This window comes from Oreochromis niloticus, linkage group LG18, assembly GCF_001858045.2.
Source record: "Oreochromis niloticus isolate F11D_XX linkage group LG18, O_niloticus_UMD_NMBU, whole genome shotgun sequence".
NCBI classification, from domain to species: domain Eukaryota; kingdom Metazoa; phylum Chordata; class Actinopteri; order Cichliformes; family Cichlidae; genus Oreochromis; species Oreochromis niloticus.
Genome location: NC_031982.2, coordinates 30,694,905 through 30,720,645, shown reverse-complemented (window position 1 = coordinate 30,720,645; position 25,741 = coordinate 30,694,905). Strand labels below are relative to the sequence as shown.

The following is a 25,741-nucleotide window of genomic DNA, read 5'->3' as shown; positions in this document are numbered from 1 at the left end:
ACCACTGCTGTTGTTATGCTGCCCAGTGGTGACCACATGAAACTTGTGAATCCCTTATTTTTAACCATACGCGTTTCCATTGTTATCGGTAATCATGCTGCAGACCTTCAGAGAGGTGAAAACCTTAATAATAAACTGTCCTCAGACGTGTTTCACACCACTGACGTCCACGTGACATTGATGATGTGCTGCTTAATTATTCTGAAATCAGTCACAGGTATTTGGATGGGTTGCTAATGTTAGACATGTAGAGCATACAAATCTAAGGACTACAAACCAAAATGTTTAAAATCTTAATTCCTAATCCTGCCACAGCTACACACTCAGGAGGCATGAGGCTGTGTAACCACTGGGACAACAGTCGAGCTTGGGCCGGCTGTATCTGCTGCACTGCACCTCTGTGCTGTTGTACATTTCCTGGCTAACACAGCTGCTCAGCCACTCTGCACCCCCCTGAGATCGCAGTCAGCTACACCAAGAGCCAAAGTCTGGGTCACCACTTCCTCCATCTCCTTCCCTCCTCCTCCTTTTCTCCAAATTGCAGCTGGCGGATGTAATTGAATTAAAGAGGAAGCCTTTTCTTTGGGTTTATGTGTGCAGGAGTGCGATTGATGTGATGTACAGCAGGAACACGGGAACAGGTTTTAATTGGATATCAATAATTTCATTAGTTGCTGTTAGGGAAAGGTGACTTTTTTCTTCTTTTTAAAAGAAAGTTGACTATTTGTGGTGTTTCAAAAGCTTATATCTTATAGATACTCTTATAGATACTCTTTTGGGAGCATCCAAGTACAACAGCTGTCTGTCCAGCCAATTTAATACGTCTGCCAAAGCAATCAAGAGTGTTTGCTTGAAGAAATGTTTTTTTTCCTCAGTCGATAGTTTCCACTTTTCCTTGTCCAAATCATTTCCTCCTTTTATTTCATGGCCAAACTCTCAGGCGTTCGAGAGTAAAAACACCCCTGCCAACGGTGACGTCACCCCCGCAGACATCACTCCACTCCAGTTGCTGTGATCGGCCGGGTTCATCTTTGAAAATCTTCCCTTTCTGTGTATCGATTGCTCACCACTCATCGTGTTTCTGAAAGTACCGGAAGGTCGTGTAGTTCACGGTGCTGTACGCTCTGTTTCTTCCTGTCCTGGGGTCAGTGTGGGCAGCAGCTTTTGATCAGATTTCAGCTGCTGATGACGGACACACAGGTTTTTGTTGGCTTTAAAGAAACAATCTGCTGTTAAGTCTCTGAGAAGATGAAGAAGAAGAAAAAACCCCAAACCAATGCCTCAAGCTCCAGAAGTCTTGGTTTCTATTGTTTTGTTCAACATTCAAACATCTGAAACCACTTGCAGTATCGTCACTCCATCTTTCTGCTGTTAAACAATGTGTTCGATATTTTCCTGAAAAGCTTAATAATGATTTTCCTAGCATGGAAATTCTGCAGCTGTCAGCTTTTACGTTGGAAAGATTATCTTTAGAACCCGATAAATCGACATATCTGCTGCTACACATCATGTTGTCCTTTCATAAACTGACCACTATGCAGCCTTGCAGCACGTACCGTAACTGCACGTTCTTTTAACTGAATAACATCGTGTTCTACTTGCTGTCAGAAAATGACGTTTTTGCAGCAGGGAGTTAAAGGGAAAGATGTTAGACTTTCCAGAAGCATCAGCAGAAAAAGAAAAAACAATCTTCTGTGAACAGCTGGATTTTTTGGCAGGGCGTTAGCCTCATGAAGCAAATTGAACCCAACCTTTTGTGCTGTTTGCAGAAAATTGCACTGAATGAGGCAGCATTATATTCCTAAAAAGAAGTGCCCGCACGAGGGTGTGTGGCCTCCATTAACACATTCTGCAAATTGGGAAGTGTGCGTCTATTTTGAGGCTGTGCGGTCAGTCCTGTGGGTTCCCTCTAAGTAGCTTTTAGTAGGGTTTGATAAGACTTAACACACACACTCCTCACGTCACTCTCTCAGTCTCTGTTAAACCCAATAGTCTTACAAGGTATTAAACCTCCATTTTCATTTTCCCTGAAGCAGCTTTTGTTTGAAGGCGTGTGAAACGCACCGGCTCCCCTGATAACGCAGCACTTTGTAGGTTATCGACAGGCAGAGGTCTGCGCCGAAGTGATCTCTATCAGATCTTTCCAGCGATGGGCCACAGACTTTTTCACATGCCAGCTCAGATCAGGTTATATCTTTAATCCTTCTTTTACCTGAAGGGCTTTCAAGATGTTTCTTTCTTCACTGCAGATGTGGTTCGTGATGGATTTGGAGATTATTTGTCATCATTTTTAGCTCAGACAAAGAGGCAGAGGGCAGCATGGAGCAGCGTTGATGCTGGGAGGGAGGAGAGAGATGGTCTTTTATTTTGACACGCAGGTTTTCAAGCTGTTTTTTTACCAGTATGCAGGAAACTGAATCCATACCAGCATTTGGGCTGATGCTAACCTTCTGACCTCAGAAAGCGCGATGAAACAAGCTGATGGAATATAATAATTTAAGTTTTACCGTGTGTTATAAAGCATTTATAAACAGTTTATACCCAGGTACCAATTGCCTTCCTGTTTAGCGATTCGTGATGGCTGTATAGTCAGAAACAAATTAACAGTTATAAATTTGCCTGCAGCTATGCAGTAGTACTGTGCAGTAATTTAAAATGCATTAAGTCACTTTTTGTGTTACTGGTTTGAAATTTAATCTCCAGTTTGTGCACTGATGTCGATACACTTTATATGCAGCACTGCATACAAATACAGACTAAATCAGAGCAAACGTAAAATGTAAAAATAAAATAAATGTATCAGCAATGTTTCAGAAACTGATGAAATTTTAAACAGGCAAAAACACATGAAGTCTGGATTCCCACTCCATCTTTGGAGGCTTCTTTTCCCGAGCAGGTAGAAATTTGAGGTTATTTTTTCATGTCAGAGTGACGAGCAGCATTTCAGATCCCACACGTCAGTTAACCGGTTATCGAGCGAAGCTACTGGATAAACTAAGCTTAGACTGAGCGCCAAAACCAAAGGAGGCACTTTTGACTGGACCTTGGAGCTTCCCCACTGCTATCAGACTCTTGAACAGCTGACCTATTTTAACAGTAATAATAATTTTTGCACATCGGGTCATCTTACATATCAAACCAGCATATTAAGCTCATAGCTCCTTTGCACATAAATCTATTTAACACTTCGATTTCTTTTTTGTCTCCACTTATTTATTAATGCTATTTGTATTTTATCCATTTGTACATATTAACTGGCATCTGCGTGTGGACAGCAGAGAAAGAATTTCCTTGTAGAGAGAAATGCTTTTTCTTTGCACACGTGACAATAAACGCTTTGAATCTTTGGAGCTTCTGCAGTTTTTGCTCCTTTGTTCTCAGGATCTACGGCTCATTGTCAGCCGAGTGTGTGAATCTGAGGAGGCTTCTGTTGGACTCCATGATCAGTCTGAACTGAAGGCCTTTTGTCCTCTTAGCACCATCACTGTGATGAATCAAGGGGCCACTGTTTAAAACTGTTCTAGTTTTGTTGGTTACATTGTTTAGTAAAGCTGATAAAAGTGTGTGATCTGCGGTTCCTGTAGCAGAGGTGAGAGGGAGGTTCATAACGGCGTGAGTGACCGAGTGCGTGCATCATTTATGTGTTTATCAGAAATCCAACTGTCACCATCTCAGCCCTGAAGGTAAATATCGACTGACGGCCGGCTCGACTTGAAGCACAAGTGCAAGCTTGTGCGTTTATGTGCACGAAGGGACGCCGGCAGTGTCAGATATCAAAGGTGATCCTGTTCTATTTTGGGAACCTCTTTTGTAGGCAAATTTTTACCGGCTATAGGATCCTGGTCTGTGGCTGACACACACACACACACACACACACACACACACACACACACACACACACACACACACACACACACACACACACACACACACACACACACACAGATCTTTATGCTCAAATGTCTTTAAAAAACATTTTCTCTGACTGTAAATGAAAAGCAGCTTCCACGTGACATTTGATAGGCACAGTCCGTGTGTTTCCCTGTTCTATTTAGGGAATCATGACAGCATGCAAATTTGTACTGGCTGCAGGACCTGCACGCTCTCACTGTACACACAGCTCTCATAACCTGTTTAAACCTGGCATTAAAATGTGATCTGTACCTGTGAACTTCATCTGAATGAGTGAAAATTCAGTTCATGCCCACAGAACTCACCCAGACCAGGCTTGGAGTTGTTTAGCGTCACACTATGATGAGATGGCAGTGAGGTCCTTACAGCGTGACCTCGTCCTTTAAAAAAAACAATTAAAACTCTCACATCACCTTTTACTGCTAACTCTAAGCTGCTGCTAGCAGCTGTAGGGAAGCAAGTCTTTCTTTAAGCCTGTCCAGGGTTGACACTGACTTACTTAACCTGGGATGCGACCGACCTTGCTAATTTGTGTACTGCAATCTGATCACAATGCATGCATGCAGCATAGACAGAGTGCATTTAAATGGCAGCTTTAAAAAAAGCAGAAATGACCTCCAGCCGTTCAGCTGTGTGAATGACCAGGTGTTAAAATCTTGCTTTGATTTGCTGCTTTAAGTGAATGTGACTGAGTCCTTCGTTATAGTTATAGCTGCAGCCCCTTGCCATTTTAGCTCACCTCCTTCCTCCCTTCATAGCAGCTCTCTTCCGACTTGCTTCTACTTGTAAACGAGATTAGAAAAGCAGATACTCATATTAGGGATATCCCATCTCACTGACATCATGCAGAGCCGAGAGCAGAAACAACCTTTAATAAAGTTTGAGATCAACCTGAAGCCCTCGCCTCGGTGTCATAGGGTCATACTGTGATGTCACAGAAGGGACAGAAATGAAGGAAAAACCATTATAGGGCCAATCCAATAATCTGTGTAACCGTCTAATGAGACATGCTAAACACAAAAATGTGTTTTTGGTTTTTTTCTAAATTGATTTGAGGATTTGTAACATCCGCTGGGTGCATGTTTCAGATTATGTGTATTAATCTAGTGTAACGGACACGTGACGATCAGCCTGGGCGATCTGCTGAAAAAAGAACAAAAACTGTTGACCTTGTGACCCAAATCATCCTCAGTGAGTCGGTCCGCTCCGGTCACAAGATGCCTAAGCAGGCGGGGGGACTTTCCTCGGACATGTAGGTCAGTTTGCTGGAGCTCGGCGCTGTGAGAAGTCGACCTCTCGGGACAGCAGAGATGACCATAAACTTTCAGTCTCTCTGTTTTTGCTCTAACTGCAGGAAATGAAGTCACTCCAGAGGATTTGTTTTGCTGGATGATGACTTCATTAATCCGGTTTTATTAAGTTTGCTTTTTCAATGGAAAGCGATTCTACAGCTGTAGAGTCCCGTTTTGTAAAATCTGGATAATCGCACACGATGATGTCCCGTTTTAGAAAATATGTAGACAGTACCTCGGCCTCTGCCTCTATTTTGAGCGTGGGAATATTCAGATATGTTGGATATTCCAGTATTATTTTCTTTGCAACAAGCATGCACCGGGGGAACCCCCCGAGCAGAAAGGAATGAGCAGAGAAGCCCTCAAAGAAGAGACGAACATCTTTGTCTTTGAAGCAGAGAGGAGGTGGTCGCTCGTATACAAGAGCAGATGAGGCCAAAATTCCTGATTTTAACACTGTAGCTCTGCACTTCAGAGAATCAGCTGTCAAACAGATGTCCTGGATTTACTTTTTTATTGAGTTTTGATGGTGGCACTCCTTTTTACTTTTGAACCATGCTGGCTGCTTTATGTGGCGGCTTATGCTAAAAAATTCTCATAAGACAGATTTCAGGGTGACATTTAAAAGACTATTATTCCTCCGAAGTGTTGGGCCACACTTGTGAATCTTTGAATCGAGTGGGTTTTTTTTAGTCCCGTTTCCCTAAGTGTGAAAAATCAAGCACCTTGTTGTGCAGTCTGCCTTTTACAAAAAGCTTTTGAAAGAAAGAGTTCCCTGAATTTGAGTTTAGTGCTATAAAGGATGCCACCTTTGCAAGGATCAATCCCCATCCCCAAATCTGAAATAAATAAAATGGCATTTTTTGATAGTTCAGGCTTAAACGCAGCACTTTTCACTTTGACACAGTCGAATACGTCCAGTTTTCAAACCATACTGAACTGTGCTCTCATGTAAGAAAGGATGTGAATCATTGTTTCAGATTTTCCTGTGAAATTCAGATCGTTCCAGTTAAAATAAAAGATATTTGAGCCAATCATTACAGTAAAAATGGAATCTTTGTTGCCCCTCCTGTTTGCTGGCAGTCGTTGTAACCCCAGGAGAAGTTACACTTCCCGAGTGGTCGAAGGCTCGAGATGTGAGAAAAAACCCGGCAGCAGGAGTGTGTGTGAGTGTGTGTGTGTGTGTGTGTGTGTGTGTGTGTGTGTGTGTGTGTGTGTGTGTGTGTGTCCTCTCTTACCTCACTGTGAAGTCAGCTGACAAACAGACCAATTTGTTTGTGGGGCAGCATGTTTAGGCAGGCAGTGTTGGACTGTACCAACTGAGGGTAGGGGTGTGTGTGTCCATACTGTGAAATCAGGTGAAAACAGTTTGTTTCCTTCCAGGACTAAAAATGGAGGGTACACGGTGAAGTCATTGTCAGTTCACAGCTGCAGTGTGTGTGTGTGTGTGTGTGTGTGTGTGTGTGTTGACAACAAAAGGCAGTGTCAGTAGCTGAATGTCAGCAGACACCTTCAGCCCTTTGTCTGTGCAGACGAGGTCGACCTGCTTCCTCCTTAAAACTAATAAGCTGCTTGTCTTTGAGTGTGCATGTTAATTGAATGGGTGTGTGTGCGTGTGCGAGAGTGTGTGTGTGTGCTGCCAGTGGGGAATAAGCAACCAGTGTTTCCCCACACTGGTCCACAGACGAGGACGGCGGCTCGTCTGAGCGGAGCATGAAGCTCAGTTTGCTGCTGTGTCAGTTTTTCATTCCTGCTGCCCGAAATGCTCGGTGAGTAGAAGAAAGCTCTGTGTGTGTGTGTGTGTGTGTGTGTGTGTGTGTGTGTGTGGAGGCTGATTTTCTTGATCTAATTATCTTAATTGGAATAAATGTCTGACTTCAGGGTGTTTGTTTTTCTCATTGGTGAATGGCAGGAGTTTGAGTTTTGTGTTTTTAATCATGTAAAACTTTAAAATGAACTTCGCTGTGATCTGAAAGTTTGCGTTTATTTTTCAAAGACAGCAGTGACCATGTAAAGTGCCGTGTGTCTGCTCTGCAGCTTTCCTCACTGTGTGTGACTGCTGACCAGCTTGCTTCGGTGCACCTATAACGTCATACGGACTGTTGGCCCTGTTTCTGTCACTGGTACGATAGGCTTTGCACCTGCTTCATGACAAACAAAGAATGTAAATACTGGGCGCTGATGTAACCAAATAGAGGAGATGAGCAGGTTTTTACTCTGAAGAAGCGCTGTGACCGTATCCAGTGATCGTTACGTGATTATTGCAGTCAAAAGAATTCAAATAAGTGTTGATTTTAACTCTTTTTATTGTGTTTAGTTCTTTTTTCTCTGGAAAATAAATAATTTGAGTACAAGATGGTGAACTGAGCATAGATGTAGTTCACACAGGCCTCTGAGACAATCTTGTAAGCTTCAGGACCGACTATGCTGACTGATCTCAGTGCAGCTACACATCAGCTGATGGCTAACCTGATCCCCTTCTCCAAGGCCAAAGGGAACGTTGTTTAAGATGGCTTAAGCCTACATTATACTCCATTGCAGACATGGACAGCTGGAGACCTGACGGCTGAGTAATCATTCCCGTTAGTTATTTCACGTCAGCTTGAAGTCCATCGCTCGGGAATCCTGTGTAGTTGATGCATTGTAAAGATAATTGTCCACATTAATTTACAAAGTTTACGACCCAGGTGGATCCTTGTGGACTTGCAGACGTGGAAAGTATAAGCCCTGCTTTAGTCTGCAGGAAGTTTCTGTACATCTGCAAGCCCCTTCACAACCCACCTCCAACATAACCTCTGTTTTCACGCTGGATCTGACTTAAAAACAAACCTCTTTATGCTGGAAGCTGGTTTGTTTTGTGCTGCGTCTCCCTGCTACTCTCTCAGGTACAAGAACAGAGACACTGCAACCAAATATTAATCTTCAGCGGACGCGAGCAGAGCTGATTGATCTGTACAGAAGTGTGCAAAAAGACCTCACAGTGCAACGTTTTATTTGTAGTTGAGTCCTTTTAAAGAGCTGAACAGCAGGAAGAACTCTGGGTGTACAATAATAAAAAAACAAATAATATGAACAAATCAATATTTATTTATTATCTGACTGATCAATCTTCAAACCCATTTTCTGTTATCTGTTGATTTCAGTCTCTTTCAGCTGATGGTGCAGCTTATTGCACGCTGATAAAGAGCAGTGATAAACTGGTTTGTTGACAGTTGGGATTAAATACGAGATAACCAACCGTGAACCAGGGACAGCAAAGATCGGGAGAAGGGCAAACAAATGTTGCTGTTTAGTTTTCTTCTGAAAATGTTGAGAAACCTTCCACAGAACATCTCTAAGACAGACTCAGGATGTTTTTAAGGTAAATAAAAACCTCCTGTTCTCACAGACTTTGTTGCTAACAGTGTTTTTATTGGGGGACTTCTGTGAGCACTTTGCCGATGGCCTGCTGTTGTTGCTGCTCCTCTCTCCTTAATGACATCAAGGCTTTCCACTCTGAGTGTTTTACTGCACATGAAGCTGAAACACTATTTGGTCTCGGGGCCTTTGACCATTTTAATCCAGAACAGAGAAATGTGTCAAGGACTCAGATACAGGTGTGATCGCCATTTATGCAACTATAAGACTGGAGACCGTATCTGAGATTCCCAGGCCTAACAACCTTTGTCCTCTGTTTTTGGGTTTGCAGTACCTTCTGATATTAATTGTTTAGCTGCAAAGGTGCTATTGAAATAAAGCTTACTCCACATCAGTAAGCTGTTTATATGATAGTGGCAGTCATAGAGCAGAAACTGAGGCATTAAAAGGACCTAGAGTAGCAGTAGTACTGAGTTAGAACAGTATAGAATCAGAGCTCAGGGAAGGTGAAAGCACCGTCGGTGAATTCCCGGGACAGCTCGTCATCTCTGTGCCAAAAACTTTAGAAATTTTGCACACTCACTGTGGACATTCCCCAGATTCTTGGCTCCGAGTTTCAGGTCTGTGCCTTGAATGCTATAGAACCACCAAATCAGATTCCTTGGATGCCTCTGACATCTTTATCTGCATCAGCATCTGGCGTATTAGATTTTCCACCATAATTAATTGAATAGAAACATTTTCCTTTTTGCAGGTTACAGTTTTTATTTTTGCAATGAAAGACAAAACTGGCACAAATTCTGGCTGAAACTCACAAAATGTATCAAATGAAGTTGAGATTTGTTTAAAACCTTTGATGTAATTTTTGCCACAGATTCCGACTGACTGCTATAAAGAAACAGCACGTTGATATCTTTAGATTTATATATCGTCACATTTCTCCAAACCTGGTGCATGTGATGATATTGACATTTATGGGGTTGAATATTAAAGCATTCAAAGTAATAATAGTAGTAATAGTTGTCTTATTAGCAACAGCACCAACAGCCTAATTAACTTACACGCTTCAGCCCGAGTGAACACCATCTGTACTCGATGACGGCACGTGTTCCAGACACATTCATTTCCTTTCTCGTTTCATGCGGTCGAACATAAACTGTAACGGGACTTTCCACCCAGTCCTCCTCATTGTGCGTGTAATGGTTTTGCTGGCACTACAGTAAGTTTAACTCTGTTTTTCCACAAGTGCGCAGGACGACCATAAATCATTTTAAACTGCGTCCACTGATTGAAATCCAGCATACATGTATTTATAATTGTGCCACGAGGAAGCACGGTTACACGCTCCTCTCCAGTTTTATGACGGCCAGAGGAGGAATTTTGTTAGCGTAGCACCTTCGTCAAGTTGCACCACGTGTGCTTCATCTACCCCTCAGACTGAAGAAGGAGGTGTTGTGTCTGTGCTTACAGGGCAGGAAAACAAACTCTGTTAAACATCAAGAGGCACAAACGGGCCAAAAACTCCCACAGAGCCGCTGTCCAGGGAAAATGTCATAACTGTAAAATGTAGCAAGTCAAAGAATCATAGAGGAGCAGCCTGACACCAGCGAGACTTTCGGGTTGAAGGAGATGGTTTTCTCAGCACCGTACAGATGAAAACAGCCCAGAGTTTTGTTTTCTCAGCTGACAAAACTGAAGTTTAAAACCATGTAAAGTTTTAATAGTTACCGACACACAGGCTCAAAGTGTGTGTGTGATTATACCTGCGTGGAGGTGAGCACTGAATCAGCATGTTGTTACTGTAAACACCTGCTGAATCTGTGTGTGTGTGTGTGTGTGTGTGTGTGTGGGTCCCCTGCCTTCATCCCTGGAGGAGTCCTTGGGCGTTTCCTCCAACTGTTGTTAATGAGTGTTTGTGTGGATTTTCTCTGTGTTTAACTTCCCCCTTCTATCATCAGTCATAACCATTTGCAGCGTTTCATAAAAAATAAAAACAACTTTCAAAAGCAGGGACAAATAAAAATGCACCAATTTAATTATAAAACATTTATTAGCTTTGATTGTTTTTACTCCACCAGGTCAGTTTTTGGTCCGTTCTTTGAAGGAAGTTAATCAAAGTTGACGTTATTACACTTTGCCCTCTATAAGCTGGAGTTTTGCGTTGTTAACAGAACAGATTCAGACTAAGTGGTCGTGAGTTCAGTTCACTGATCAGCTAACTGAAAACGTTCCTAAATGATGCTGGTGCTCTTTACCCAACAAGCTTTTGTATTTGTATTCTTGCAGAGATCCAAACATTGATGTTATCTTTATGCATCGATTGTTTTCATTTTGCTTTTACTACAACTGCTGCTGTGAGGCTTGTTTTGACACACACACACAGACGGTTAGCTTTTCCTTGAACATGTGGAAATAATCTGGCTTCAGATAATATTACCTCTTGTGATGTCACTGAAAACAACAAACATGAATTTCATCAGAGGAGCATTCGGAGGATGTTTCCACAGTTGTTGGATGGATCGCACTGACGTTTGACTCTCACGGGATGACTTTGATGATCCCCTCTGACTTCTCCTCTGCAGCACCATTGCGATAAAATGTTTCCAAAATATGTAATTTGTGAGCGAATGACACTTCCGGCAGCTGAGTGGGCCGACTTCCTGTTGGCTCTTCTAGAATATTTGATTGGTGATTCATTTTGCAGTGTTTGTGATGATCAGAAAGCTTTTTGAATCAGTCAGCATCACGTGGATGTTGAACTTAACACATTTTTCTATTTTACCAAAGTTACCCAAAACTTGTGTCGCCTTTTCCTGGGAGTTGGTCTTCACTACTGATTGGCTAAAGCGAGGTTTTGAATGAGGCGAGGAAGTTTTTAGTCTTGTGGGTTTTATGAGTTTCCATGAAAGTTCCTGCTTTCTTTTTGTTCTATGCATTTGTGCTTGTACTCTGAAGCTCTTCTTTCTGTTTGAGAGAATCATTGAGAAACAGAACAAAAAGCTTTTTTTATTAGTCCAGAGTGGTCACATGACAGAATTGTTTCTCTATCCTTACTTTTTATGTCCTCATTCACTTCATGCTGTTCTACTGTACACGAAATTCCTTCTTATGCTTTTAGTTTTTTATCTCCTTCCTCTCACGCGTCTGTTATCTGTAGCGTTGCAGTGTGGAAACAATAAAATCAACTCTGTTTCCTTTTTAGGTGCTGGATAGATACCACGCACGCACGCACGCACGCACGCACGCACACACACGCACGCACGCTCAGTCTTCCTCTCTTCCCGTTTCTATTTTGTCAGTGTCATTACTTCCCTGCTCTCTCGCTCTCTCATGTTTTTTTTGCTGGTCTCTGCTTTTCTTCCATGTTTCCGTCTCTTCTATATCAGCCTCTCCTTTTGTCATGGGTGTTTGCTACTAGCACTCATGTCCCCTGGCTCAGTGTCTCTCTCCCGCTCTCTCTCTCTCACACTGTATATGGTCATGCAGGCTCAGCTGGCTGTTTCTGTACAAACTGACTTGCTGCACTCATCCTTTCACCACAGGAAGGTGATTCAGCAGATCAAAGTTGGTCTGAGATTGAACGCGGAGCACGTTTGACTTTTGCTTTGCGTTAGCAAAAGTGTTTTTGATGTAAACGTGATAGTTTTGCGCCCCATTCTCGAACTGTGGACAGTTAAATTCTGCTGCAGCAGCATCGGCTTTTATAGCTTTTTCTTGTCCACCAGATGCTGAACTTAACTGCAGTAATTTGCAGCTAAATCTGTAGGTCCCTGTAAGCCGAAATGAGGTGCAGCCGTGGTGGATGATGGTGTCGGGCACTCTTTCAAGGTGTGGGTTTGGGTTGAGGTCAGAGCTCTGTGGGAGTTATTTAATGTCTTTATGGAGCTGACTTTCTTCTGCAGGACGATTGTTGTGTGGAAACAGGAAAGGGCCAAACACAAACTGCTGAAACAAAGCTGCAAGAACACATTGTCTGAAATATAACTGCACGCTGTAGCTTTAAGATTTCCTTCAACTGGAACTGAAAGACAACCTAAGAGTGAAACTGTCCAGAGTCCTGTGTTTAAAACAGTCACGGCAAACTCCACGGTGAGCGCGAGGTCTGTGTCAGACTCTATCACACAGATTTTTACACGTAATGTAACGTGCTAGCCCATCAGTTGCTATGGTGACTTCAGTGGCGCCCACACTGTACTGCAAGTGCGCGAAGGAGTGATTTATACATCGACCACTCAAGGTGCTTGACATCAAGGTCGGGGTTAAGAGCGTGCCAGTCTGATGTCTAGCGGGGAGTCGGGGAGGGCGCTTCCTGCAGTATGTAAATATCTGCGTGTCAATAATTCATAGGCAGCTTATAGTGAGGTTTTACGGCTGTCATCATGCTGCTCCATGCATATTTCAAAACACTGAAGCACTCAGAGACAAACACAGGACTGTAGCTGGATTCGTGCCTCGCATGGGGCTGAAACATTGGGAACTAAAGGCCTGCTGCGTGGTCCAACAGTGCTGGTGATAAGGGTGACAACTGTGTAAATAGTACACATTTATGATTAAAGAACTAGATGCAAATTAAGTGATACCAGGTACTCTTTGCTCTCTCCTTTAATTGGTTTAGTTTTCCTGTGTTTGCTTTGCTCTGGCTGGACTGGAGGGTAGAGAAGCAAACTTGTGGTAGAAAAGTTTGATTCCCAGACTTTCATTTTCTCTTAGATGCTTCTGGGGCACGGGGTGCTGTTTTATGTCTATTTGGCCTTTGTTTAGTTACAGCCAGTTTTTAAAAGGGTTATCATGTAAAACCATTTTAATTTCATCGATCAGTCGTCATCATTTCTGCGCTTACTGTTCAATGTGCTGCTGATGCTGAGCCGTCCCTAGTCCTCTGCTCTTGGTGCATTTGTGCTTTAGGCGTCTTGAATGTGTAAAGAAGCTGCAGACTGAAGTACTCGCCCTCCAACATGACTCTCTGCTTGGAGCTAGAGCTCCTTGTGGTCATAAACATTCCCAAAGATGTGTCTGCAAAACTGTGGAGGTTTCTTTTTCAGATATGGTTTATTCTGTTTTTCATTTTTCACATCATCATTAAAGAAAAGCAATAAATCAGCAAATTCATCAAATCCAGATTGTCTTTTTTCATTGTCCAGTTTATTGTTTTTGTTTTTAATGAACCGAAGGATTGATTGCTTTTTTCTCGTCTGTGTTTAGTCTTTTAGATTTTTGACTCACTCGAGCTAAAAGTGAAGCTCTTTGTGTCTGTTTGTGTTTGGAGAAAGTTTGAGCTCTCGGGGCTTAAACCACCTCATTCTGACCTGTGAAAACATCACCCTGAATCCATTTTCTTCTAACTGAAATAGGCAGACAGTGAGACGGAGGGAAGAAGTTACAGAATAGCAGAGCCTGAGTCATCCTTCCTTCCCCTGTGCCTATTTAAAGATCCTCATCCCTCTATCCTCATCATCTGCTTCTTCATTCCTCACCCCAGTCTGAGAAAGGAGGAGGACCTCTCATTTTCGTTTGGTCTTATTTTGGAAGTTTCTGTTTCAAACTGTCATACAAATATAATTCTCATCAAGTCAAACGCCTGAGATCGAGGGAGAGGCTACAAATAATCCTCCAGCTTAGATGAACTTAATTGGAAGAGAAAAGATGGCAAAATATCAACTCATTAACCAAAACTGTTGTAAACACAGTTAGTGAGTGCTTTGACCTTTGACCTTCTCTGTACGCTGTACTTGCATGCACAGGTTTCCTGCACGAGCACTAGCTTGCAGAAAAATAACTTTAATCCTCACAAAATCAGTAACATAGTTTCAGAGTAATACGATACTTGACTATAAATTCAGTGTGTTTTGGTGCTAAACAGCACCAACTGCTGGTTGAAGATGAACATAGTTTCTTGTGTTTTATGGTGTTCATGACAAAACCTTATCTCATTATTACTACCTGTCCTTTTTAATCCTTGGTGTCTAATCTTTTTCATTTCTTACCTACTTTTTAAAGAGCAGAGAACTTTTCAAAGGCTCAGAGAGGTAAAAAAAAATCTGTATTTCACTGGAAAATTGCAGTTTGAGAAAAATAATGACAAATCTGCTTTGTGGGTTTTTCTCAGAGTCACAGCAACATTTTATTTTATTGTTGTAACCATAAGAATCACATTCAGTTTCTTTCACAGGCACATTTTAGTGTCTCAGCTGTGTCCATAAGCAAAAGTGTTTTATTATGAGGCTTATGACTGGTTTTTATGTGTGTATGGTTTGTATCTATTTTATTTAATATATCCCTACTTGGTATTCATCACTGGGCTTGGTTTCAAATCCAACTTTGTCTTCACAATAATTTTGCTAATGTCGTGTCAACATCGCAACTTTTTACAATTCACTACTTCACATCAAGCAAAAACATGTTTTTGGGGTGTTTTGTTAAACGTTTAGGAGAAAGCGTGAGTATTCCAACCCGTCACTTCCCTCCTGACTAAAACGGCACTGGCAGCAATGGCAGCCCCTTCCTGGGAATGATCCTAAAAGCCTGGCACGTCTTTCTTATTTTCCGCGTGTAAACCTGCAGTAACGTGGAAAGTTGTATGAACGCACTCTTTATACAAAACCTGATTGCATTAGACAGCATTTATCTTGTGGTAGTTTAATATACAGCCACAGTGTGTTTGACTCTGTGCCTGACAGAGTGACTGACAGGCTGATGGACCGCCTGTCCGACTGGGTGGATGATTTTTAACACAGAGCTGACTGACATGTTCATTTCACTCGGTCTCCGCTTTGCTGATAACACTCCAATTAAATCAAGAACATGCTAGCTGAGTGTTTGTGTGTCACCTCCTCAACAAGTCAATATCTAAAAGACAAGGTCAGACCTCCTCTGTTTACCCACGTGTCTTCACCTCCCTCGGTGCCTGAAGTATTTTCCAGTTTCTCTCTCTCAGCAGGGTAGTTGGATCCCCTGCCAGAGATGATAATTATTGCCATGTGCCTTCATGCTACTGAAATCTCTCACACACACATACGTTGTGCTGACATCATCACAGATGACGTCTGTGCCCACAGCCGGTTTCTTGATCCCAGCCAGTTACTCACATGTTTGTGTGTTTAAGAAGGATTTGTCAAGTCAGCCACGCAAACCGCTTTTTCCGTGTTCGACAAATCCTCTGCAGGTTTAGCGTCACTCAGGTCTGCTTCATGCGTCGCTCGCTGCTTGGGAAGCACACTCACCCGATTTTTAAAAAAAATTATTTATTTTTACTCAGACATCCTCCAGGCAGAGAAATCCTGAAATTGCTCCGCAGCTCATCAGTCGGCAGCTACAGTCGTCACAGAAATTCAGAATATGTAAATAGCGGAGCATTTAGTCTGCACGAAGAATGTTTGGTATTTTTAGAGTCCTGCGTTTAAAGCAGGGACTGTGACTTTTCTATCCTGATTGGTTTAAAAGAGTGGCTGTTCAAAAAGAGTGAGAATCTCAGCTTCACGCCGCTTTAAACAGTCAGTTTCAGTTTTTTCTCCTCGGTGCGCCCGTGGCTCAGAAAGTATGGTGGGTCATCCATTCCCACCATGACATCCACTGACTGATGTGAGAGTGTGTGCATGACAGAACACTGGCTCTGCATCATATCACTGTGAGCAGATTTGAGCACAGAAGCCCCACCCACCCACTATTCAAACCTTCTGCTTGTGAGTGTTAGCCAATCAGGGGCTCAGTATCAGACAAATGCGGATTATTTTGGACTTTGATTCTCGTACAGCTGCTGTAGTGGAGCCCAAATGTAACAAAATATGGAGATGGGTGTAAATGTTTTTTTTATCGTGCCATAGAAAACATGTGTCCTGTGACCTGCTTTCTAAAACCAAGAAGCACATTGAACATGAGCATGTAATTAACAAAAACACACAGACTGTAAGGAGTGTATAACATCACCAAGACAAACTTGCTTGTCAAACACTCCTCTGATGGTCCTTTTTTATATCCCACAAAATGTACGAATGGTACGTGCACAAGTTTGTTGTGGAAGTTCATCCTGAATCTATTCTCCAGCCCTTCCAGCCCTCTCCGTCCTCTTTGCTCCGAACATGTTGAATCCAAATGTCCCTGCAACTGCACACACAGACCTAACCGGAAAATTCCTCTGAAGTCTGCAAGCACCAAACACTGTCTGGACCTACAATTCATCAAGTCACGTGGACTCTGCAGACTCGTAGAGAGTCTGCTTGTCATGCAAAAAGAAAATATTTTAATTAGACGTTTGCATCTCGTAGAAACATTTTATCATATTTAAGTTGATTCACCTCAGGCAAACACATGCATTTTTCATCCACTTGCTATTTTGCTTGTATAACATGGCTTCTTGCAGACTAGTGGAAAGAAAATGTCCAAAATACACATTTAGGTTTTATTTCACTGCATTTTGTTGCTTGTTTCTGCACGTTTGATAGATACTCCTTCATTTTCAATATTGAACATAATATTTCAGAAAACTAACAAGACAAAAAGTAGTTTTTCTTATAAAAGTTATCAACTAGTAAGCTTCCCGGTGAGATCTGTGAAAGTATGTGTTTTTGTAATGACTCTTATTTTTTTCTTTGGTGGACCTTTATAACTCAAACTATCTTTCCATATTGATATCTGAAAGTTTTTACGAAGGAGTTTCATTCAGAACCTGATTTATGAAGTATTTTATCCCAAACAGCGCGATGGAAACTGACTCTTTCAGGCTGTTGACATAGTTTCTTGTTTATAGGGTAAAACCGTTTGATTCTAATATGTCAGCTAAATGAAATCTGCAGGTTTCTGTTCTGGAAATTTTGTAAATTAGCACATATTCAGTGCATATTTAAAACTGACGCTTAAGAAAATAGAAACAAGTATCAAAAACAATATAAAGAACATCAGCTGGCCTCGGCTCCCATAGACGCAAACATCCAAGTGTCTCCACCAAATACATTTATACAATAATGACTTGTTGGCTCGTTGACTCTCCCTCAGTCACTACCATTCAGCATTTCACAAACTACATTACCTCCTCAGACTCTCCAGCTTTCATACTGTAACTTTATTTGAAATAGAGTAGAATTAGAAATAGAATAAAGACTATATGGTATTTACTGTTTATCAGTATATATAATATATTTACCTCTATGTAAATATTAATATAAATGCATATTGTAATCTGGGGCCTGTGTCGGTTCTTAAAACTCGATTCCCATAATCCTTCACTCTGTGGCTTTCTGCTTTTCTCTGAAATTGCTACTGTTGTTTTTTCCAGCTACATTTGCTTGGAGTATAATTTGGGGTGGGGTCACACTCATTTGGTCTGTTGTGTGTATACACTCAGCAGTCGCATATTTACTTTGCAGTGATTCACCCCCAAATTTTCTGGCTCTCTCTTCTTAACTTTCTTTTGAAATGCAGCAGTCCCTCCCCTCCTGGTGATCTGACAGTCCCCAGAGGTTAAAACCCAATGCCGGGAATCATTTATAAAAGCGCTATTGGATTCAGATGTGCTCTGTGCTGCGTGGAAATCTGCTGATGGTACCGTAGCGAGGTTTGATTTATCACTCGGGGAGATCGGTCAGCAAGCTTTGAGGTGGTTTGTCGCGCTGTGAAAGGTGAATCAGCTGCACCTGCAATGCTTTGAGTTCCTCATTTATGCACATTCACATTCATTCAAACTGAACCATGCGGTCTTGGTTGAGTGAAAAGCGTAAGCAAACAATAAGCATACCGTAATCTCTCTAAATGCTTTAGTACCTTAAGTTGTTTTGCTTTTTCAGGGGAAATATATTCAGTTCATTGCAGTCTTATTGTTAATTTGTCATTGGTTTTATAAATTATGCTTGTAGGAGCCGGAACAGTGAACATTTATCTAAAATACATAAAAACCTGCATGCCCAGTGCAGCTGTAATGATCTCTGAATCTTGAAGTAAAGTTTAGAAAACATTGATCATCCATGTTTTACTTAACACTGACTTTGGCTCTCTCACTGAGTATTGCTGTATGAGAATAAGGAAAGTGAAATTCGCTCTGTCTTTCTCTCTATGGCAGGTGACATCACACAGAAGGGCTATGAGAAGAAGCGATCCAAGCTAATTGGAGCCTACTTACCTCAAGCACCAGGTAAAACGGGCTGTTCTTTAAAGCTTCATCCAGACCTGCCCACTCACACCTCCCTATGTGCTATTCTAAACTATAGTAGCTTTGCATGATTCATTCAAAATAATCCTTATTTATTAGTCCAGCTGTTCTGATTGGCTGCTCCTCATAAACAGAATATTTGAATAGCTAGTGGGCGGGGCTTCTGTGCTCACAGCCAGAGCTTTGTCTGAGATGATGATAGCTGGTATCGTTCAGAGGCAAGAGGAGAAAAACTTGTCTGAAACTGAGTGTTTAGATTAATCTTGAGCCTAATCTTAAAGGAATACTTGTACGTACACTGACCTCATTATTTGATACCCCGACCATGTTGTTCTCTCTCTCTGTCTCACATAAACACAGCAGCGTAAAAGAGAGGACGATAAAAGACACAATTTAATGATATATAAACATTTGGGGAGTGAAAAGAGACGAGTGGAGAAGAAAGACAACCAACAGCAGCATAACTAAAGGATGGTCCAAGGTCACCAGCCCTCACTGTAAGCTTTATTAAAAAGGAAAGTTTGGAGTCTAATCCTAAAACTAGAGAGGATGTCTGTCTCCCGAATCCAAACTAGGAGCTGGTTTCGCAGGAGGGGGGTGCCCGATAGCTGAAGGCTCAGCCTCTCATTAATAACAGCTCCCAGTAATAGCTTTTGTAGAGCCAGTGTGTCTGCTGGTCTCCAGTGACACTTCAGTCTCTTAAAATGTTGTGCATGTCTGAGAGTGTCCGGGTCTTCCCATTTGATCAGCCTGGATGAGGGCTGACCTTCCAATAAAGCAGTGACAGCTTTTCCATAATGAATCCATCATTGTGGGTTCTTTTGATTCTGTCCTTTCAGACTGCACTCAGGGGAGTGAAGCGCACACATCTCAGCTACACTGTGTGTGTGTGTGCATGTGTGTGTGTGTGCATGTACATGTTTTGACATCTTTGTGAGGACAAAAAATTGTCATGCTACTATACTTGTGGGGACCAACAGTCACTTATGGGGACAAAATGCCCGTTCCCACGAGTTTGAGGCTCAGAATGTGTTTTTAGTGTCAGGGTTACAGTCAGGTTATGGTTTAGGCTGAGGATTAGGATTATTGATGGTTAGGTTAAGCAGCATGTCAATGACATGTCCTCACTAAGATATGAAAACGAGTGTGTGTGTGTGTGTGTGCATCATGAAACCTTTTAGTCTTTGGCTGAATACAGCACTTTTTTTTCTCCGTGTCGATGTTTAACAGGACACACAATAAATCCCATTTTGGGCAGCTTTGTTATCACACAGACATTTTCACAAGTAAGGCAGAGCTGATCGTGCCTTTGGTTTGTTGAAGGTCCTCGTCAGAAGATACACATTTAACTTTATTTCAGTGTTTCGTCTAACAGACTGATAGTAGGGGTTTGTTTTCTTTTGAAAGAAGTCAGACTGTGAAGGATGGGACTGAAGTGTCACTGAAAACCAGCAGACACACTGGCTCTGCCAAAGCTATAACTAGTAGATACTGCTGTGTGTGTGTGTGTGTGTGTGTGTGTGTGTGTGTGTGTGTGTGAGCAAGCATATGTACTCATAGGCAGGGAGAATGTCAGGAAGTGCATTATGGGATGGAATGAGGGGTGTGGGATGGAGAGAATGTGTGGCATTCACATCCAGACCCAGCGGGGGGTCGTCCCCAGTTCTCTGTGGGGGGGCAGATGACACACACTCCTCCTTGTTTTGCTTGGCCTCTAACACATTCACTTCTAAGAACATTTAACCACCTAACACTGATTTCCTGGAGCTTTACCTGAACTGTAACTAGTATCCACCCACCTAACCTTAACCTTAACCTAATGACAAACCAGGTCATCACTGAAAGGCATCCGAGTCGATGTAGGATGAGTAATACAAGAACAACCCAGCACGAAACCAGCACTCCTCATTCCTTCTCAGTCCTGTAATGTACTGTTCTTGCGCGCACACACACACACACACACACTTGCACACTTGCACATTCACAATAACCCCTTTTTCCCATTTTTCAGACCCTCTCTTGAACACACTTAACAACACAATACTCCTTTTCTCCCTGTGTAACAAATGCACACACATGCACACACACACACACACACACACACACACACACACACACACACACACGCGCCAGCACAGTTTCTTTCCCTGTGGTGTATTTCAGCTTTAATCCACACTGCTTTGTATGGAGTCAGGCTGATATAGTTTGATTCTCCTTTTCCCTCCAGTACCCAGAATTTACCACTTTGATGTCATTACATTCAACCAAAATAGAAAAAATGGAAAATAAAAAACTTTCCTTCTCTTGCATTTACTTTAAGTGAACTTTAGTGTACAGCTGTAGACTCAGAGCACTGATTTGGGGTCAGTAAGATAACTTGTAGGTTTTTTTGTTTTGTTTTTTTAATTTTGAAACATTAACTGTCTTCAAGGAATAATTTCACCAGCCAATAAAAACTATTTCTAAACCCGTAATTATTTGAATCAGTCATTATTAGAATTTCCAATTTGATGACATCAAAGTACTTGTAAATGTGGATTTTGGTAAAAATCTCGGATACTTACAGGAATACGAGTCCTTGAAATCACTTTCTCAAGCACCATATCAGACACATCTGGCAGTTTGGTGCTATTGTTGTTTTGGTTGTTAGTTGGTTCACAAAATCAAAATTTGGGAATAGGTCAATATCCAGAGTGTTTAGGCGAGATTTTGGTACACGTTTATACCTTTAGCTGAGTACTACTGCCCAGTAATGTCATGCTATGTTAATTAATTCTTAAAACATATTCAAAACTTTCCTCTCTTAAGAGAATTTTATGAACGTATTGAAAAAATATGTCTCATTTAACACCGAGATGTACATGGAGCCGTTTTTCCAGTCTCATCATTGAATCCTCGGGGGTCCTGTCGGCTGGCTTGTTACCTGGATGTGCACAGAATAGTTTTAGACCAAGGTGTTCATGCTCCATTTCCAAATCCCGACTATATAAAAGTTACTCAGCTCATCTCTAACAGAGGGCCTAAAACCCCTGTGGAAAAGATAATAATAATGTGATAAAGGTTATTTATAAAGCCGGTTTTAGACCATAACCACAGTCCTTGGTAGGAACAGTACTGTAAACTGATAAATGTAGCTTAAGGCTCAATTAGATTAGAGTTAAACACCAGTCTCCAGCTGTATTTTACTCTGACTTGGAAAGATGAGGCCACGACCTCTGTAGCGACCAGGCCCAAGTAAACGGAGTGTGGACCCATTTTCCAGCTGCTTCAAATTGGTGTTTTAAACATTTTCCCCATATAATCGCTAGTTTGTCCCAGTCGCAAGCCTTTTCCAAGTCTACAAAGCACCGTCGAAATGCTTGGGCAAACTTTCATGAGACTTCTGTGGTTCTTTGAACAAATGAATAACTTGTTTGGCCCTTTCATGGCCCAGATTATAAAATGTCCTTATTTTTGTTTGAGCTAGCAGCAGAAGTTTCTGATAGCCCTGTCGACTCTTGCCAGAGTTGTAAGAATTCCCCCGAGTTCTCCAAAACGTTTTCCTTCACATGATGACTACGGTTAGAGTTTCTAAAAATAGCCGCGGTTGTTCTCCTGTTTCATGACTTGGCATACTGACCTGCTTTTACATGCCTGTATATTCAGGTTTATCACATCATCACACTCGTTGTGATTATCTAGAGGTATATACTGATTGCCTATCAGCCACTATGCTCTGTGACTATTTAGGTCTATGACTATTGGTGCTTACACACCATAGTAAACTGACTATCTGTGTCATACCAAGGTTTTTGTCATTGGCATAGTGTCTTATCCGTGTTTATGAAACCAGGATATGTTTATATTTGTGGCCGGTAACCGGAATAACTATGAAGTACGGTAAAAGTGATATTAAAATGTACGCGTTGTGGAATTCACGTAACACCTCAGACCTGAAAAATCATACTTGACAGGAAATACAAATTAGTTTTTGATGCCACTCCTCTTAAAGGAATGAAGTCCAGCCTGAATAAACCCTCCTCCTCTCAGATGTTCATAAAAACTTAAACCGCCTCTGCCTCTTAGCTCAGTTATCAGACAGCCGTTCTTACCACACAGTAACATGGCACAAGGAGTCAAACTTGAACGAAATAAATTATGCTGCTCAATCTGTTTGGATCTCCTGAATGATCCTGTGACTATTCCTTGTGGTCACAGCTACTGCATGACCTGCATCAACAGTCATTTAAATGAGGAGGAGGATGCAATGATCTACAGCTGCCCGCAGTGCAGGAGGATTTTTATGAGGAGACCTGAGCTGGTAAAAAACAGCATGTTGGCATGGGTAGTGGAGGAGCTGAAGAAGACTGAAAAAGAAGATCCACGTGGTTCTTCTGGTCCAGAAGATGTGGCCTGTGATGCCTGCACTGACAGGAAAACAAAAGCCTCCAAGTCCTGTCTGCAGTGTTTGGCTTCATATTGTGAGGCGCACCTCCAGCCTCACTATGATATACCTCCCTTGAGGAAACACAGGCTTGTGGAAGCAAGTGCAAATCTTCAGGAAAACATCTGCTCTCGCCATCAAGAGGTGATGAAGTTGTTCTGTCGCACCGATCAGCACTGCATCTGTTATCTGTGTTCCAAAGACGATCATAAAGGTCATATCAAAGTCTCAGCTGCAGCAGAAAGGGCTGAACGGCAGAGGGATGTGCTGGTGATTCAGCAAAAAATCCAGCTGAGGATCCAAGAGAAGGACCGAACCAAATGTTGTACCATTAAAACCAGCTGAGTACTGGTCTCAGGCAGAGCCTAAGGTCAAGTCTCAAATGCGAGAACCGAAGATCAGAGCTGACTTTTTACACTACGCATGCCAAATCACGCTGGATCCAAACTCTACAAACCCCCACCTGGCATTATTAAATGAGAACAGAAAAGCAGTCTTTATGGTAGATGAACGGGATTATCCTATGCATCCAGAGAGATTTGCATACACCTGGCAGGTCCTGAGTAAAGAGAGTCTGACTGGACGCCACTACCTGGAGGTGGAGAGGAGCGGGAAGGGCGTTTTAGTAGCCGTCTCATACAAGAGTATCAGCAGAACGGGGAACTTCGCTGAATGCGTGTTTGGGAACAATGACAAGTCTTGGGCTTTAGATTGTTTCAAAAATAGCTACGAATTCAAGTACAACAACATTAGAACCCCGATCCCAGGTACCTGGTCCTCCAGGGTGGGAGTGTACCTGGATCACAGTGCTGGTGTTTTGTCCTTCTACAGTGTCACCGACACCGTAAAACTCCTCCACAAAGTCATGATGAAGTTCACTCAGCCGCTCCATATCGGACTTTGGCTTTCAGAAGGAGCCGCCGCTGAGCTGTGCAAGCTCAAGTAGGCAGGTCAGGTTTGATGTTAAGTGCTCCGGTGTGGGAGCTAGAAACACCTTTGAACTGCAGAACTCTGATTTCAGAAAACCTGTAGCGTGTTAGTAACTACTGACAGAGTTGTAGCCACTTCTACTTTGTAAACATTGTAGCATACCTGATGAATGTCCTCCTATGTTTACATTTATCTGTTCGCATTTGCTTTTAAATACATTTTCTGAGAGGAAATAAAGTAATTTTGTACAAATTCTGCATTTGGTGTAATATTAATATTTTCTTTGTGTATGTTGCTGTTCTAGTTATTCTGCTGACTTCAATGAATGTATGCACATTCAATATTGTGCACATAGCAAAGGCACAGTTGTGATCCATCTGTGGTCTATGAAAGTTACTCTCTCACAGCACATACGGTTGTCAGTCCTTCTGAATCAGACTCATGTTTCTTATGTAATAATAGGGAAAGAGGAAATGCACCTTAAGGGAATGTTGTTCTTCAAGCATGCAAAACATTTGTTGCATTAGATGCCAGTAAGGAGAGGGGGTTTTCTGTAAGAGCAGTTTATGTAATTTCCTGAAAGTAAAAAAAAAAAACACATATAGTACACTTGGTTTCTTTTTTAATTATATTGCTTCCTGAGCTTTTAAATTTTTTTTTTATGATTGCTATAATCAGCATTAACCATGTTGGTGTTGGCGCAGGATGATGTGCAGTGTTGATGTTCCTTTATTTGGCTTTTTCCCCTCATATCTTTCTCAACCAGCCAAAGGACAAAAAAGGTTAACTGTGTTAGTGTTTATTCCCAGCTTTCTCCCACAATCCAAAGACATCCATTTTTTTTAAAGTGAGATGCTGATTATGAAGGAATTTTAGCATAATTTAGTATATTTATCCAATAGGTTTATCTAAAATGTCCATCATTTCTTTTTTATCTAAGAATCTGAGAAATCTGGGTGAAAATATAAAAATGACTCATGTACAGTTTTGTTCATAGTGTGAAAAGCAAAAAGAAAAAATGAAGTGTTTTTGTTAGAATTAGTGGTTGAGGTGAGTTGGAGGGAAAATCTGTGATTATTTTATGTGTTTTGTGAAAGTTTGTTGTATAAAACTTGCTGCTTGTAGATTTCAGGTCATACAAGGATTAATAAATACTGTGTAGACTTGCTTATACATGTTAAGAATACATCAATACAATACATGCTGACAGGATGTAGCATGCAAAGGCTCGCAAAATTTCAAAATCCCTGGTAGCCCTTTGAGCAGGGCCTCTTAAGTTTTTGGTAGCCCAAAATAAATTTAAGTAGCCCGAATAAAAAAGAGAGCAATTTTTTGATTGATGTTTTGTTTCCTGTTTTGTTTCCTTTACAATATTATACATTAAAGTATAATATTGTAACGGAAACAAAACATTAATCAAACAATTGTTGAAACACATATTACAACATCAACTCAAATACTTGGTTCTAATTGAACAGAAATTTCTATGAACTTGTAAGAACTGTGTAGAACATGAATCAGTCTGTGACAGGTCCTGAATTTGAAATTTCCACTGAAGTCACGGCTAAGAGATAAGTGGAACCAAGATCTAGGACATTTGCTTTTTGAAGTTTGCAAAGACTGCTAAATTTTGCCAGTGGTAGTTCACTCTTTGCAACATAGCACGCTGTTCTAAACAGATTTTTCAGG

General features: G+C 41.6%; 2 protein-coding genes across 7 annotated transcripts in view; one reads left to right on the top strand and one right to left on the bottom strand.

Moving 5' to 3' along the window:
• LOC109195563 (tripartite motif-containing protein 16) overlaps positions 1-25,741 on the bottom strand; it is a 1,176,058-nt gene that overhangs the window by 928,618 nt on the left and 221,699 nt on the right. The gene's annotated exons all lie outside the window — the stretch shown is intronic.
• LOC100692302 (disco-interacting protein 2 homolog C) overlaps positions 1-25,741 on the top strand; it is a 217,627-nt gene that overhangs the window by 95,885 nt on the left and 96,001 nt on the right. For 5 of the 6 annotated variants that reach the window (XM_013265983.3, XM_019347718.2, XM_019347719.2 and 2 more), the window contains exon 2: positions 18,610-18,681. The exons of the other annotated variant lie outside the window; for it this stretch is intronic. In XM_013265983.3, coding sequence (XP_013121437.1) covers positions 18,610-18,681 — 72 coding nt within the window. The remainder of the gene's footprint in view (positions 1-18,609; positions 18,682-25,741) is intronic. 6 annotated transcript variants of the gene reach the window in all.